The 15,489-nt window shown below is 41.0% G+C and overlaps 1 protein-coding gene across 11 annotated transcripts in view; it reads right to left on the bottom strand.

Moving 5' to 3' along the window:
- PCCA (propionyl-CoA carboxylase subunit alpha) overlaps nt 1-15,489 on the bottom strand; it is a 433,256-nt gene that overhangs the window by 85,003 nt on the left and 332,764 nt on the right. For all 11 annotated transcript variants that reach the window (XM_054246197.2, XM_035293344.3, XM_002742504.6 and 8 more), the window contains one exon: nt 2,766-2,819. In XM_054246197.2, coding sequence (XP_054102172.2) covers nt 2,766-2,819 — 54 coding nt within the window. The remainder of the gene's footprint in view (nt 1-2,765; nt 2,820-15,489) is intronic.

Raw genomic sequence — 15,489 nt, 5'->3', positions numbered from 1 at the left:
GGAGGGGAAGAGGAGAGGGAGGGGAAGAGGAGAGGAGAGGGAGGGGAAGAGGAGAGGAGAGGGAGGGGAAGAGGAGAGGAGAGGGAGGGCAAGAGGAGAGGAGAGGGAGGGCAAGAGGAGCGGAGAGGGAGGGCAAGAGGAGAGGAGGGGGGAGAGGAGAGGGAGGGGAAGAGGAGAGGAGGGGGGAGAGGAGAGGGAGGGGAAGAGGAGAGGAGAGGGAGGGCAAGAGGAGAGGAGGGGGAGGGCAAGAGGAGAGGAGGGGGAGGGCAAGAGAGGAGGGGGAGGGCAAGAGGAGAGGGAGGGGGAGGGCAAGAGGAGAGGAGGGGGAGGGCAACAGGACAGGAGAGGGAGGGCAAGAGGAGAGGAGAGGGAGGGGAAGAGAAGAGGAGAGGGAAGGGAAGAGGAGAGGAGAGGGAAGGGAAGAGGAGAGGAGAGGGAAGGGAAGAGGAGAGGGAGGGGAAGAGAAGAGGAGAGGGAGGGGGAGAGGAGAGGGAGGGGAGGGGGAGAGGAGAGGGAGGGGAGGGGGAGAGGAGAGGGAGGGGAGGGGGAGAGGAGAGGGAGGGGAGGGGGAGAGGAGAGGGAGGGGAAGAGAAGAGGAGAGGGAGGGGAAGAGGAGAGGGAGGGGAAGAGGAGAGGGAGGGGAAGAGGAGAGGGAGGGGAAGAGGAGAGGGAGGGGAAGAGAGGGAGGGGAAGAGGAGAGAGAGGAAGAGGAGAGGCAGAGGAAAAGAAGAGAGAGGGAAAGAGGGGGGAGAGAAAGAGTATGAGGGGGAGAGGGAGGAAGAGGAGAGAGAGGAAGGAATCCAGGATAAGGCTAGTTCAAGTTGCCATTTTCTGAGAGAGGAAAACTGAGGGAAAAACTTTTTGAGGTCAGTTTTCAAAATGTGCAGTTTGAAAAACCGATTAGAATCCCAGTAGAGATGCTACGTAGCAGAGACAGCATGAGCGGACTTCCCATCACGAGCGCTGAAGGGTAAAAGCAGCCCTCTCCATCCACGTAATGTAGCTCTGTGTGGCCTTTAAAAAGGCTGAGATCGATTCTATGGACTGACGCAGAAGGTGTCCAAGATCTATTACTGCATGAAAAGATGCATAATTTTCGGGAAGACTATCTATTGCTAATAACTGAAAAACCTCTAGGGGTAGGAATATACTTCCGTGATGGTTAATTTTATGTGTCAACCTGATAAGGCCACAGTCCCCAGATGGTAGGTCATACATTGAATGTTTCACTGAAGGTATTTTTAGATGAGATGAACACTGAAGTCAGTAGAGTCAGAGGAAAGCCGATCACCCTCCATAGTGCAGTTGGCCTCATCCAACCCGTTGAAGGCCTTAAGAGACAAAGACAGATTTCTCCAAGCAAGGAACACTTCAGCCAGTGGCCTGCCTTTGGATTGGAACTGCAACTCTCCCCTGGGTCTCCTGCCTGCTGATCTGCCCTGCAGACTTTGGCTTGGGCCAATTCCTTAAATCTCTCCATCTTTCCCTTTCTCTCTACACATATGCACACATCTTGTTCATTCTGTTTCTCCGGAGAACCTTGACTAATGCAACATCTTATGACATATATTTGAATTGCATTTAAAATTTCTTTACAATAATTATGTATTACTTTACTAATCAGAAAAACAAGAATAGTCACAAGACTTAGTTTCAATACTTAAAATTTAGGCTACATTGACCAAGTGCCTATACATATACTTTACGTACGTAAATTACATACACATCTCTATACAGAAATAAACAATAAAGCATTCGGTAAACATACATTGTTATTAACATCCCTCCTGCCTCAATGGCTGCAAAATCCCTATTTTTTTCATGCAAGCTGCACACGTCTGTTTTTCTCACTAGACTCAGAGTTATCTGAAATGCCCAATATGAGTCCATATCCTGAACAAGGTACCCAAAGAACATGAACAGACATTTCACACATTAGAAATGGTATCTAGTGAATGAATACGTGGAGAAATATTCAACTACAATAGCAATACACAGAAAAATGAAAATTAAAACAATAAGGTACTTTTTAAAACAAATTAGTTTGAAAATAATAGTAACTAATACTACTAATTATAAACTTTAAGTAATGTTATAATTAGGTGAGAGTGTGAAGCGGTGTTCTAATGTATGATGGGTGGTGTTCTAAAGAGACATAAAATAACAGGCAACATGTGTAATAAACCACAAAACTATTTATGACTTTGATTCTACTTGGGAGAAAATGTATCATGTATGTTTAAAAATATCTTATCCACATTTGAAACTAATTCCAGGCCGGGCATGGTGGCTCCCACCTGTAATCCCAGCACTTTGGAAGGCTGAGGTGGATCACTTGAGACCAGGAGCTCGAGACCAGCCTGGCCAACATGGTAAAACCCTATCTCTTGAAAAAAACATACAAAAATTAGTCGAGCTTGGTGGTGTGCAACCATAATCCTGGCTACTCAGGTGAGGCACAAGAACTGCTTGAAGCCAGGAGGTAGAGGTTGTAGTAAGCTGAGATCGTGCCACTGCACTCCAGCCTGGGCAACCAAGTGAGACTCTGTCTCAAAATAATAATAATAATTCCAAACACCAAAATAAAGTAAAATACACATGAAGTTGTTCCCTAGAATATCATTTGTAATGGCAAAAATAGTAGAGGTAATTTCAATACCTAGCAGTAATGAAACCAAGTTCAAACAACATGAGCTATAACTAGCTAGACATCTTTTTTTCCTCTGTGAATTAACAGAATATATAAAGAATGATTTCCTACTTACCACTGTACCAAGAAACTGAATGTTCATGCTTCCACCTGCTTCTCGAGAAAGACACTAAAACAAAAAAAGAGATGTAAAATGAACTTGTATCCACACAACTTGTATGCAGTGTTCACAACAGCCAAAAAACCCAAATGTCCATCAACTGATGGGTGGGTAAACAAAATACAGTATAGCCATACAGCTGGAATATTATTTGGCCATAAGAAAAAATGAAGTACTGACACAGGCTAGAGCAGACGTTGGTCACAAAAGACCACGCGTTACATGATTCCACTTAATAAGAAAAGTCCAGAATGGTCAAATCCATGGAGATGGAAAGTAGAGTCGTAAGTGGCTCCAGGAGGAGGGCTGGGAGGACATGGAGATGATTGCTAATTAGCGTGGGGTTTGTCAAGGGTGTAAACTTGGTCTAAAATTGACTGTGGTGATGGTGGAACCACCCTGTGAACTGACTACAAACCACTGAACTGTAACTTTAAATGGGTGAATTGTATGGTGTGTGAATTATATCTCAATACAATGGCTATAAAAATGAATTCGCATTTGTTTAAAATGACAATGTAATTCTTCTATGTTCAGAGAATAGTGAAATAACCTCTTTATTATTCATTTATTTATAAATAAAATGTGTTTAAAGCAAATACATTGCTTGTGTGTATTTTACTTGTTTAAATTTTCATTAAAAGTAAATGCTATGATTATTAAAATTTTAGTTAAATGCAAATACTACCACTACTAAAAAGGGTGACTAAGTAGTACCGTGGAAGCAGACTACACTTCAAGCCCATTCTCACCTATGAAACTGCTCTATTTAATCCTAACATATTCCTCAGAATTCTTCCTCTTCTGTGCTATTCAGAGAGGGCTCAGTGACTTCAAAGACTTCACACACAAATAAAGCAGTTCTAACTAGGCCAACATGATTTTTTAAGTTATTAGTATTAGAGTATTAGTGGCTTTCACTCAACTACATGCCGTGAGCATTGGGATACAGATATATCCTAATTTCATTCCTTTTTACAGAAGTGGAGGTTTACCAACTCTGATCTCTATGATCACAAAAACAATAGAACCCAGAATGAACCTCTAGAAATCAAGCTGAGTCCTTGGTTCCTTGACAAAAGGAGTTTAGATCAATAAGACAGACAGTGGTTTAATACAAAATGGTTTCCACTACCTGCAAATACTGCCAAGTGAATTGACACAATGGTAATCTAACTAGCATAATCAAGGCAATGTGGTATAGAGTAGAAAAAAAAAAGGGCCGAGGCGGGTGGATCACGAGGTCAAGAGATCAAGACCATCCTGGTCAACAAGGTGAAACCCCGTCTCTACCCAAAATACAAAAATTAGCTGGGCATGGTGGCACGTGCCTGTAATCCCAGCTACTCAGGAGGCTGAGGCAGGAGAATTGCCTGAACCCAGGAGGCGGAGGTTGCGGTGAGCCGAGATCTCTGTCTCAAAAAAAAAAAAAAAAAAAAAAAAAAAAAAAATCAGTATGACACCATTTTGACTCCCTTTTTTTTGAGACGGAGTTTTGCTCTTGTCGTCCAGGCTGGAGTGCAATGGCGCTATCTCAGCTCATCGCAACCTCCACCTCTCAGGTTCAAACAATTCTCCTGCCTCAGCCTCCTGAGTAGCTGGGATTACAGGCACCAGCCACCACGCCTGGCTAATTTTTATATTTTTAGTAGAGATGGGGTTTCACCATGTTGGCCAGGCTGGTCCCAAACTCCTGACCTCAGGTGATCCACTCGCCTAGGCTCCCAAAGTGCTGAGATTACAGGTGTGAGCCACTGCACCTGGCCAACCCATTTCACTTCTAAGAATTTATCCTGAGGAAAAAACATAAGGGTATGCAGAAAAATAAAGCTGAACAGATACCACAGTGTAGTTTATATAACTGAACAATGGCAGGTAATCTAAATGGCTGGAAAGATGCTGGTTAATTAAATTATGGTGTATATCCAACCTGCCATTTAAAAAGCTAAAGACATGAAAAATGCTTATAGTATATTCTAAGTGCAAGAAGAACAAAACAATATGTTCGGAACAAGTAAAAAAAATTATGTTATAGAAAAGAATTCTAGAATTAGTGCACAAAAAACAACTATTATTTCTAGGCAAAAATATTAGTTGACTTTCGTTTTCACTTATCTATTTTTCCTATTCTTTTATATGCACATGTTGAACTTAATAAAGGCAAAAAGAGACAGAAAACAAAACGGAATAAAACAGACTCCTTTCCTGTGTCTTAGGGAGACTTAAGAACTGAGGGACGATTCCTAGGTTTGACACTGGTGCTTCTTTGCTTCATCCATCTAATCATCCATCTACCTCTTAACTGTGTTGGGTACTGCTGGCTGAATTAAGACCCACCTTCCAGGAGACTAAATGAAAGACAGCAGAATTATTTGAAAAATAAGTATAATTCAGTACGATAAATGCATAGTACAAAATGTACAAAGAATTATGGGATAAGGGGATAGAGCGACTAAAAGAGCAGAAAGGTTACGGAAGATATTAGACAGTTAAGACAGACAGGAAAGCTGGACATTTAAAAATGAACAGGGGCCAGATGTGGTGGGTCACGCTTGTAATCCTAGCACTTCGGGAGGCTAAGGTGGGTGGATCATTTGAGTTTAGGAGTTTGGGACCAGCTTGGCCAACATGGCGAAACCCCAACTCTACTAAAAATATAAAAGTTATCAGGGTCTGGGGGTGGGTGCGTGTAGTCACAGCTACTTGGGAGGCTGAGGCAGGAGAATTGCCTGAACCTGAGAGGTGGAGGCTGCAGTGAGCCAAGATGGTGCCACTGCACTCCAGCCTGGGGGCACCACAGCAAGACTCTGTTTCAAAAACAAAAAAAACATGAACAGGATTCAGCCATTATGGAAAACAGTATGGAGGTTTCTCAAAACATTAAAAGTAGAACTACCACATGATCCAGCAATCCCACTACTGCACACACACACACACACACACACACACACACACAAAGACATCAATATGTCAAGGAGATATGTGCACCACCATGTTTACTGTGGCACTATTCATGATGGCTAAGACACGGAATCAACCTAAGTGTCCATCCATGGACCAATGGATAAAGAGAATGGGGTATATACGCACAATGGAATATGATTTGGCCTTGAAAAAAGAAGAAAATCCTGCCATTTGCAACAACATGGATGAACCTGGAGGACATTATGTTAAGTAAAATAAGCCAAGTACAGAGAGACATACCATATGCCCTCACTTACATGTAGAATCTAAAAACGTCAAACTCATAGAAGTAGAAAAGAGAATGGTGGTGGGGGCGGGTTGGGGAAATAATAGTCAAAACCCACAAAATTTCAGCTATAAAGAAGGAATAGTTTCAAGAAAGCTATTGTACAATATGGTAACTACAGTTAATGACAAGGTATTAGTAATCTAGTCTTGAACATTTCTGAGAGTAGATTTAAAGTATGTGAGGTAATACACATGATAATTAGCTCGATTTAGCCATTCCACAGTGGATTCATGTTGTACATGTGCTAGACTTTGAAAATCTGTCTCCTTCAAATCTCATGTTGAAATGTGATCCCAAAAGTTGGAGGTGGGGCTTAATGGTGGGGTGTCTGGAAGGATCCCTCGTGAATAGATTAACGCCCTCTTTGAGGGCGAGTTCCCTCTTAGTTCCCGAGAGTGCTGGTTGTTAGAGTCTGGCACCTCCCTCTCCTTTCTCTCTGTGAGCTCCACACACCACCTCCCCTTTGCCTCCCGCCATGAGTAGAAGCAGCCTGAGGTCAGGCCAGGGGCCCAGTCCTGAACCTTTCTACACTTCAGAATCATGAGCCAAATAAACTTTTTCTCTTTATAAATTACCCAGTCTCGGGTATTCCTTTGTAGCAACACAAAAGACACCAAGACAGCATGACGAATATAGCCAAATTTATCAATTAAAAACAAATTAAAAATTTTTTAAATGAGCAGGAATTTTCTAACAGAAAAGTGAAAAATGGCCGGGGCGGTGGCGCACACCTATAATCCCAGCACTTTGGGAGACCGAGGCAGGCAGATTGCTTGAGGTCAGAAGTTTAAGACCAGCCTGGTTAACATGGTGAAAGCTGTTTCTTCTAAAAATACAAAAATAAGACAGGCATGGTGGTGTGCATCTGCAATCCCGCTACTTGGGAGGCTGAAGCAGGAGAATCGCTTGAACCCAGGAGGCAGAGGTGGCATTGAGCCAAGATCGCACCACCGCACTCCAGCCTAGGAGACACAGCGAGATTGTACAAAAAAAAAAAACAAAAACAAAAAAAACAAAACTGTGGGCTGATGGGACAGTTAATGCAAATTTCAGATTAAGAGATGGCATCATAGCATGGTGAGTTTAGGGAATATGAAGCAGTTTGGTGTGGCCAGAGATAGGGGGATGGAAGTGGCAAGAAAGAAAACTGGGAAGGAACTAAAAACCCAGGTCAGATCCTGTACAGAGAAGAGAGCTCATGCTTGACAAAGTTCTTACACTTAAGAAGTGGCATGTGGGCCGGGCGCAGTGGCTCACGCCTGTAATCCTAGCACTTTGGGAGGCCAAGGTGGGTGGATCACCTGAGGTCAGGAGTTCAAGGCCAGCCTGGCCAACATGGTGAAACCCTGTCTCTACTAAAAATACAAAAAAAAAAAAAAAAAAAAGACAGACATGGTGGCACACGCCTGTAATCCCAGCTACTGGGAAGGCTGAGGAAAGAGAATCACTTGAACCCGGTAGGTGGAGGTTGCAGTAAGCCAAGACCGTGCCACTGCACTGCAGCCTGTGCAATGGAAGCGAGACTCCTTCTGAAAAAAAAAAAAAAAGAGAGAAGAGAAGAAGAGGAGGAGTGTGACATGCTCATGTTTTAGAAAGACAGTGGTCTGAGGTCAAGCTGAAGATATATAGAATGGGGAAGGACCAGGCTAGGAGGACGAGTAAAACCGCACTACAATTATTCAGTTAGGAGCCGCATGGGCCAAGCAGCTACACAGGACTAAGTGTGATTCAGACCTAGGACTTAGGATGGAGAGAGCAAACAGACCTGAAAGATGATCCCAATTTTGCTTTACAGATGAGGAAACTAAGGCAAAGGAATATAAAAAGTAATCTGCCTACCCCGCAACTCTGAACGAAAAATTTTAATCTTGGTCTTGAGATCAAAAAAATCACAATAAGCCATGAACTGCTGCATGGCAGCAAAGTCTGTGCATTCAGCTTTGTATGACAAAAACTGGAAAAGCAGCTATAGATGGCAGACAAAATGAGTGAATGTGGCTATGTTCTAGTAAACTACTTGTCTATAATAAAATCTGAATGGTACATCATACTTCTCATGGGTCATGAAACATTACTGGTGTTTTGTTTTTGTTATTTTGAGACAGCAGCTCACTGTCACCCAGGCTGGAGTGCAGTGGCATGGGCACGGCTCTCCACAGCAACTGCCTGGACTCAAGTGACTCTCTCACCTTAGCCTCCCAAGTAGCTGGAACCACAGGCATGAGCCACCATACCCAGCCAATTTTGTTTTCTTTTTTGAGACAGAGTCTAGCTCTGTCACCCAGGGTAGAGAGTGCAGTGGTGCACTCTTGGCTCACTGCAACCTCCACCTCCCAGGTTCAAGCAATTCTCCTGCCTCAGCCTCCCAAGCAACTGGGATCACCATGCCCAGCTAACGTTTTTTTAGTAGAGACACGGTTTCACTGTGTTGGCCAGTCTGGTCTCGAACTCCTGACCTCATGATCCGCCTGCCTCACCCTCCCAAAATGCTGAGATTACAAGCATGAGCCACTGCACCCGGCCTTTTTAAAAAATGTATTCACCACTCAACTTGTGAGCCCCATAGAAACAAGCAGTGCCTCTGGGTTGAAGCCACCAGCATCTCTCACCTGAGGTCTGCAATAGTCAAATCAATGATTTCTCTGTCTCTATCCCAGGGCCTGCTGTGATTTTAAAATCACATTATGTCACTCTCCTATTCAAACCCTCTAAAAGCTCCACAACATGAATCAGAAAAAAGAAAAAAATCAATTCTTTTGCCCCTAGATGAACTGGTCTTGTCTTCCTCATTCCACACTCCCTACCAGGGGACAAGCTTGTCCTGTTGCAGAGCCTCTGCTTTGCCCCTTCTTCTACCTGGGACTTCCTTTCCCCAGACTTCTGCACATCTGCCCCTCCTCCTTGTAGGTCTCGGTTCAGTGTTAGCTATTCAGAGAGGACTTCCTAGCCATCCTCGCTAAAGCTGCCTTCTCTAGTCACTTTCCATCGGTTTTATAGTCCTCATCCAACTTCTTACTACTCAAATCACTTTATTTAGGTATTTACACGTTTAGTATTTACTTCCTCCCGCTGGAATATAAGTCATGTTCCTTACTCTATCTGCAGAGTCTAGAACACTGCCTAGGCCATACCGGGCGTTCCCTTCTATGTAAGAAACACTAACACAGTATTATCAGTCCTTTCCCTGACACTACAAAGGTTAGATTCATTCCCAGGCAAATTGAAGTAATTCTGTAATATGTAAAATGAAAACATAGATTTTCACATTAAAAACAAATTGTATCAACGAATGTGTGACCATAGGTATAAGTACCAATAAGCTGTCCATAGCATTGCATGCAGTTTAAAGCAGGTCATAATTACATACATAATGACTATCACCTTTTCCTTTTCACCACACTCCCACAATCTGTAAAGGAGGAAGGAAGGACAGAAGGGAGGGACATATTTTAGCAATAAAGATTGATGTAGACTGGGCACAGTGGCTCAGGCCCATACTCCCAGCATTTCGGGAGGCCAAGGAAGGTGGATGGCTTGAGCCCAGGAGTTTGAGACCAGCCTGGGCAAAATGGCAAAAACCCGTTTCTACAAAAAACGCAAAAATTACTGGTGTGGTGGCATGCACCTGTAGGCCCAGCGACTTGGGAGGCTGAGGCAGGAGGATCGCTTGAGCCCAAGAGGTGGAGCTTGCAGTGAGCAAAGATGGTGCCACTGCATGCTAGCCTGGGTGACAGAGCAAGACCCTGTCTCAAAAAAAAAAAAAAAAAAAGAAAGAAAAAGAAAAAGAAAAAGATGGATGTAAAGAAAAATAAAATTTCACTCAAAACTGAAATTTACTTCTATCTTTCCTAAGAGGAAGATACACTTTTCCTAGAGCCTAGTATTAAGATAATTCAGTTCTAGAATCCACAAAAAACAAAGTGTTCAATGTCTATCATGAGTCTAATGCATACCAAAACGAACATGAACAGACCACTTGATAAACTAATAGCAAAAGTCTTCATAAAAATTAAGACTTTTATTGATGAAACATATCCACACTCATTAAAATATTTTCTTCAAATATTTCCTCCTTTCCAATTTTAAATGCACTCCGAAGCCAGATAAAAATGTCCTCCTTTCTTTATGTTGATAGTCTTCTCCAATGTTTAGGAAATATATTCCTTTTTATTTGTTTAAAAAATACTTTGGAAGATTTTGTTAACAAAATTATTTCAACATTTGTTAGAATCAAATTCACATAAAAATAGCAAAGTTATTCACACAAAAGCAAAAACATTTGCAAAACAATAAATCAAATGTTCCAAAAATACCTTCCTAGTATAATAAAATCAGAGGCAATTTCACCTTTGAAAATAATGTCACTGAACAGTAAGAGGAAGAAATAGTAATAGTTTTCTTTTTCCCCCTCACTGATTTCCAACTTGATAACATGTTTTAAAGGCCATTACTGAGGGATTTGTCTTATCGGTCTCCGGTGCAGCTGTTTGTATTATTTTCCACATTCACTACAATCAGTGTTTATACTGTTCAAAATTCTCTTCCTCAGGCAGCCACGAAAATATAATTTTCTAGTTAACAGAAGAGGAGAAAAGCATGTAAGTGTGGGGATGTGGAAGGGGGAAGTTCAGAAATATTTTCCTATTCGATTAAATTTTAAAAGCTACTCCAAATTATAAAACCAAGAAAACTGCTAAGCGTCTAGGACTACATTACAAAAGCAGGTAGCCTTTCATCGAAATTAATATTTAACACCATAGCTGTGAATACATCCCAGCTGTTAAACTGTCTTTAAATTTTTTTAAAGCAGAGTAAACAGTTATTTCTGTTCCACTGGTGAGCTTGTTTTTTAAGATGTGTAGCTGTAATTGATAGTCAGGAATGTAAAAAGGAGATGGTTAATAATTACTCTTTCACTTCCTACTTTATTAGAAAAAAATACCAACCTCTACTCATTCTAAGTTATATATTTCTATATACTATATGTCCTAAATAGAGTTTCATGTCACATGCAATGATTCTAGAGAAATCACATGTGTAAAGTAAAAAATAATTACTTCAAAGGGGGGAGTGGGGAAAACATTTTTAAAACACATAAAACATTTTAGGCCTAAAAATGTAAAACAATTACTTCCCAATTCACTGGTTTGTGCACCAGCAAAGTACAGGCAAAAATGTAAGCTGCTTTTTCTAATTAAAATATTAATTTTGCTGTATACAGTTATTAGGGTTAAAACTAAAGTTTATTCCTGGAGGGTGTGGAAGCTATTTTAATCGAAAAAACTAAAAAGGAAGTAACATTTTTAACTTGCTCTTTTTCTTAAATAGATATGAAAATCAACATCATTTTCTTCAAAACGGAAATTTAAGGTTACAATTTTGAAATCGATTCAATTTCTGCTTGGATAAGCATTTGTATATATATTACAGATAGTTTCACAATCTGCAAACAGAATAACATCTCGTCCATCATATTCACATGCTTATGTAATATTCTATATTACACAGGCCCACTGGGCATTTTAGGTTAGCATATTATATATATAATCTATGTAATACTCCAGTCATTTCACAAGTAATCCATTTAATCTGGTATTCTTCAGTAAATAACAGGAGATTCGTGTGACACTATTCCAAATTTGTCTGCTTTAACATAGAAAATTAGTTCCACTTAGTTGATTATCAAAGACCTATTCAATACAGAATGCAGTGGCGCTACAATCAGCTCTGCACTGTTATTTATAATAAATTTATCTTCTCTTGAAAATATTTGAGCAAGAATATGAGAAATTAAAAAAAAAAGTCTTCAAAGGTACAGCATGAATAGCTTCACATCACACAAATGCAGAAATTGTTAGACCTTAGCAGGATCTCAAGATATTTTCAAAAGTATTTAGCTACTCCTCAGGCCTGAAGGCAACCTGCTGTGAGCAGGTGGGTAGAAGAAATCATGCCATACAAAGAAACAGGCCAGCAGCAGTTAGTCGGCTCTGCCTGCAAATGTTCAAACAACGTGACAATGCAAAATGGAAATCTACGATGTAGAGCGTTAGCGAGAAACAATACATTCAATCCTGGTACACAGATTACACTACAAAACAGAGAACAGCAAAACTGAAGAGCTTCTTTCAAGGTCAAAAAAATTACTTCACAGGAATACAGACATAGTAAAAAAGTAAAAATGAAAAACTTCTATTTGTCCAGCAGGTTCCACACTACAAAGGTTCTAGGTTTGTGAAGAAAACAGAGTGAGCTCAGCACCGCCGGGACACAGCCAATCTTCTGTTTATCAGTTTAATTATATGCCACAGGCAGGAAATCATTCCAGGTTTTAAAAATAGTTCTAATTTTTTTAAGCTTCTAAGTGGAAATTTTAAAGGTTGTCAGCTAGATGATAAATTCATCTTCTGTTTAAAAATAAATTCCACTCATCTGTTCCTAACTTTAAAAGATAAAAACCAAAACTGGTTGACGTTAAGGGGGAACACTTTACAAACCACTATTTGGCGTTTTCTCCACCTGTAAACACTCCCTGCTTTACTATTTGGCCCGTGAATGGGCTAACGAGTAACCACTAGCTACAGGTAGCTACTGAGAACATGAAATATGACGGGTGTGACTGAGGAGTTGAATTTTCAGCTGTATTTAATTTTACTTAAAAACCAAGGCCGTGAAATAAAATTTTCTGTTAAACCCACCTCCATAGTTCTGGTAGGACTACATTCCACTCTGACCGTCCCATTGTTTAAGATACCGTTGTCTTAATGCCAATGTCTACATTGTTTCTGGTATCACGTTAGTAGTTTTTAAAAGTGTTTCATGTTGAAATGACAACAGTTTGGGCATTATTCTGTGATAGAGCCACAAATGCAAAGCATCCCCCAAATGCTGAAGGAGCCAAGAAACCAAAGAACAAGGCAAAGAAATCCAGTTTGTTGGTAAAGGGGTTTTCTTGGGAAACTTACAGACAGAAGCATGGTCTCGGACGGCTGCAAGACAGGTAGATCCCACAATGTTCCCAGCCGGACCCAGAGCTTATATACCACAGGGAAAGGGCGTACGTGCTCTATAAAGGCAATTAAAGGCACCCTCTAGAACAGGTGAGAATGCTATGTGCGTCACTGCCAATAATTTGTGTGGTAACATCAAGGCTGCTTTGTTCTTAAGTTAAAAACAGTAAATAAAATCGGAATCAGGAGGCATTCGTGAGACTGGGGCTAATGAGAAATCAACATGGCTTTGCTAGGAGTAGTGGCTTAGGCCTATAATCCCAGCACTTTGGGAGGCCGAGGCAGGATGATCACTGGAGTCCAAGAGTTCGAGACCAGCCTGGGTAATATAGTGTGCCCTCATCTCTACAAAAAATCAACAAAATTAGTTTCATATGGTGGCAGAGGCCTGCAGGCCCAGCTATTCAGAAGGTGGAGAAAGGAAAATCACTTGAGTCTGGGAGGTTGAGGCTGCAGTGAGCCATGACTACACCACTGCACTCTAGCCTAGGTAACAGAGCAAGAGCCTATCATTTAAAAAAAAAAAAAAAAAAAAAGTAAAACAAAAAATAAATTAAAAAAAAAACAAAGTTTGCTTTCAAGAGAAAAAAAAACATTAACTTTAGCAATCAAGATGGAATCACTTTTGCCTCCACAGGTACACTGTGTTAAATAAAATATATTAGTAAAATTAATTCCACTTGTTTTCATCTTTTTAAATATGACTACCAAGAAATTTTAAGTGATAGTTGGGAATGGTGGCTCACACCTGTGATCCCAGAACTGTGGGAGGCTGAGGTGGGCAGATCACTTGAAGTCAGGAATTCCAGACCAGCCTGGCCAACATGGTAAAACCCCACCTCTACTAAAAATACAAAAACTTAGCCAGGCATGGTGGCAGGTGCCTGTAGTCCTAGCTACTTGGGAGGCTGAGGCAGGAGAATTGCTTGAGCTTGGGATGCGGAGGTTGCATTGAACTAAGATGTTGCCACTGGATTCCAGCTGGGCAACAGAGCAAATTCTGTCTTAAAAAAAAAAAATTAATTCAAAGAAATAAATTTTAAATTATATATATGGCTTGTGTTAGACTTCTATTAGATAAGGTTATTTAATAAATATCATTACTGATTGCTTCTGCAATGAAAATATACAATGAAAACAGTAGAAACACTGGTAAACATAAAGCAAATAAATATAAAATCGTTATTTCATTTTCCTTAAATGATAATATTTGAGGAAAAGTTGGCTAAATTATTAGACAAACTAATAGAAAAAGACTTAAAAATTCTGAAGACAGGTCAGGCACAGTGGCTCACTCCTGTAATCCCAGCACTTTGGGAGGCCAAGGCGGGCAAATCACAAGATCAGGAATTTGAGACCAGCCTGGCCAACATGGTGAAAGCCTGTCTCTACTAAAAAAAACCACAAAGTTAGCTGGGCATGGTGGTGGGCACCTTTAATTTCAGCTGTTCGGGAGATGAGGCAGGAGAATCACTTGAACCTGGGAGGCAGAGGCTGCAGTGAGCCGAGATCATGCCACTCCACTCCAGCTCAAGTGGCAGTGTGGGACTCTAACTGTCTCAAAAAAAAAGAAAGAAAATCTGAAGACAACTTTTAATTGGTTTCAAGAATTTTCAGTGTTTATGCCCCTGGTTCTTTATCATTTCAAAAAATATTATTTCCTCCTCCCTCAGGTAATGCATCACTAGCTCCACAGTCAAAGTTACCAAAAATGATTAGACTTTTTCCGAGAGTATGATTTTCTTGAAATCAGAAAGGCAGCGTACTTAAAGCAGGCTGGTGGTTATGTGGGAGTAAGAGCTGATAGGAAGTAGAACTCACTGAGCGATGGACAGTGAGAAGGCCCAGTGCATGCAAAAGCCTCTGAGAAACAGAAAATCAGGAATCGCCGGAGGCAGACCCTTTCCTACACCTATTGATACTATCGATACTATCTACACCTGTCAATAAGTGATACGGCGGTCCTAAAACAGCTGAGGCGCTACCCAGAGCAAACAGGGGCAAACAGGAAAGAACCATGCTTGGTGAGCAAGGCACCTCTGTGGGCAGGTCCTTGGGAGTCCTCTTGTTTCTGTTTGCTCTCTGAAACCAAGGTTATTCCATATCTAGAGAGGTCCACTGGCCACACTAATAGAGTACGGATTTCACAAATATTGGGAGGTCAGGAACTAAAAAGAATCAGTAAAACATTCTATAATGTAAGATGACTATCAGCTTATCCATTCCCCCACCCACACCTATTCATTCCATTATTGAGCATTTATGCATGCCGTAAGTCAGCAGGGCAGTGGGAATTAAAAGTCAAATCCAAAAGGAAACAGGTGATTTAGATCAATTAAAGGAGGTTAATAACCTGTGAAATTTACAATTCCAAGGATAGTATTGAGGCAGGAGAATAGGGTCTGGAGGCCGGGAA

Source organism: Callithrix jacchus, chromosome 1 (assembly GCF_049354715.1).
Source record: "Callithrix jacchus isolate 240 chromosome 1, calJac240_pri, whole genome shotgun sequence".
In the NCBI taxonomy this organism is placed as follows: Eukaryota; Metazoa; Chordata; class Mammalia; order Primates; family Cebidae; genus Callithrix; species Callithrix jacchus.
Note: the sequence above shows the minus strand (reverse complement) of the source record. Positions and strands in the feature narration are given on the sequence as shown.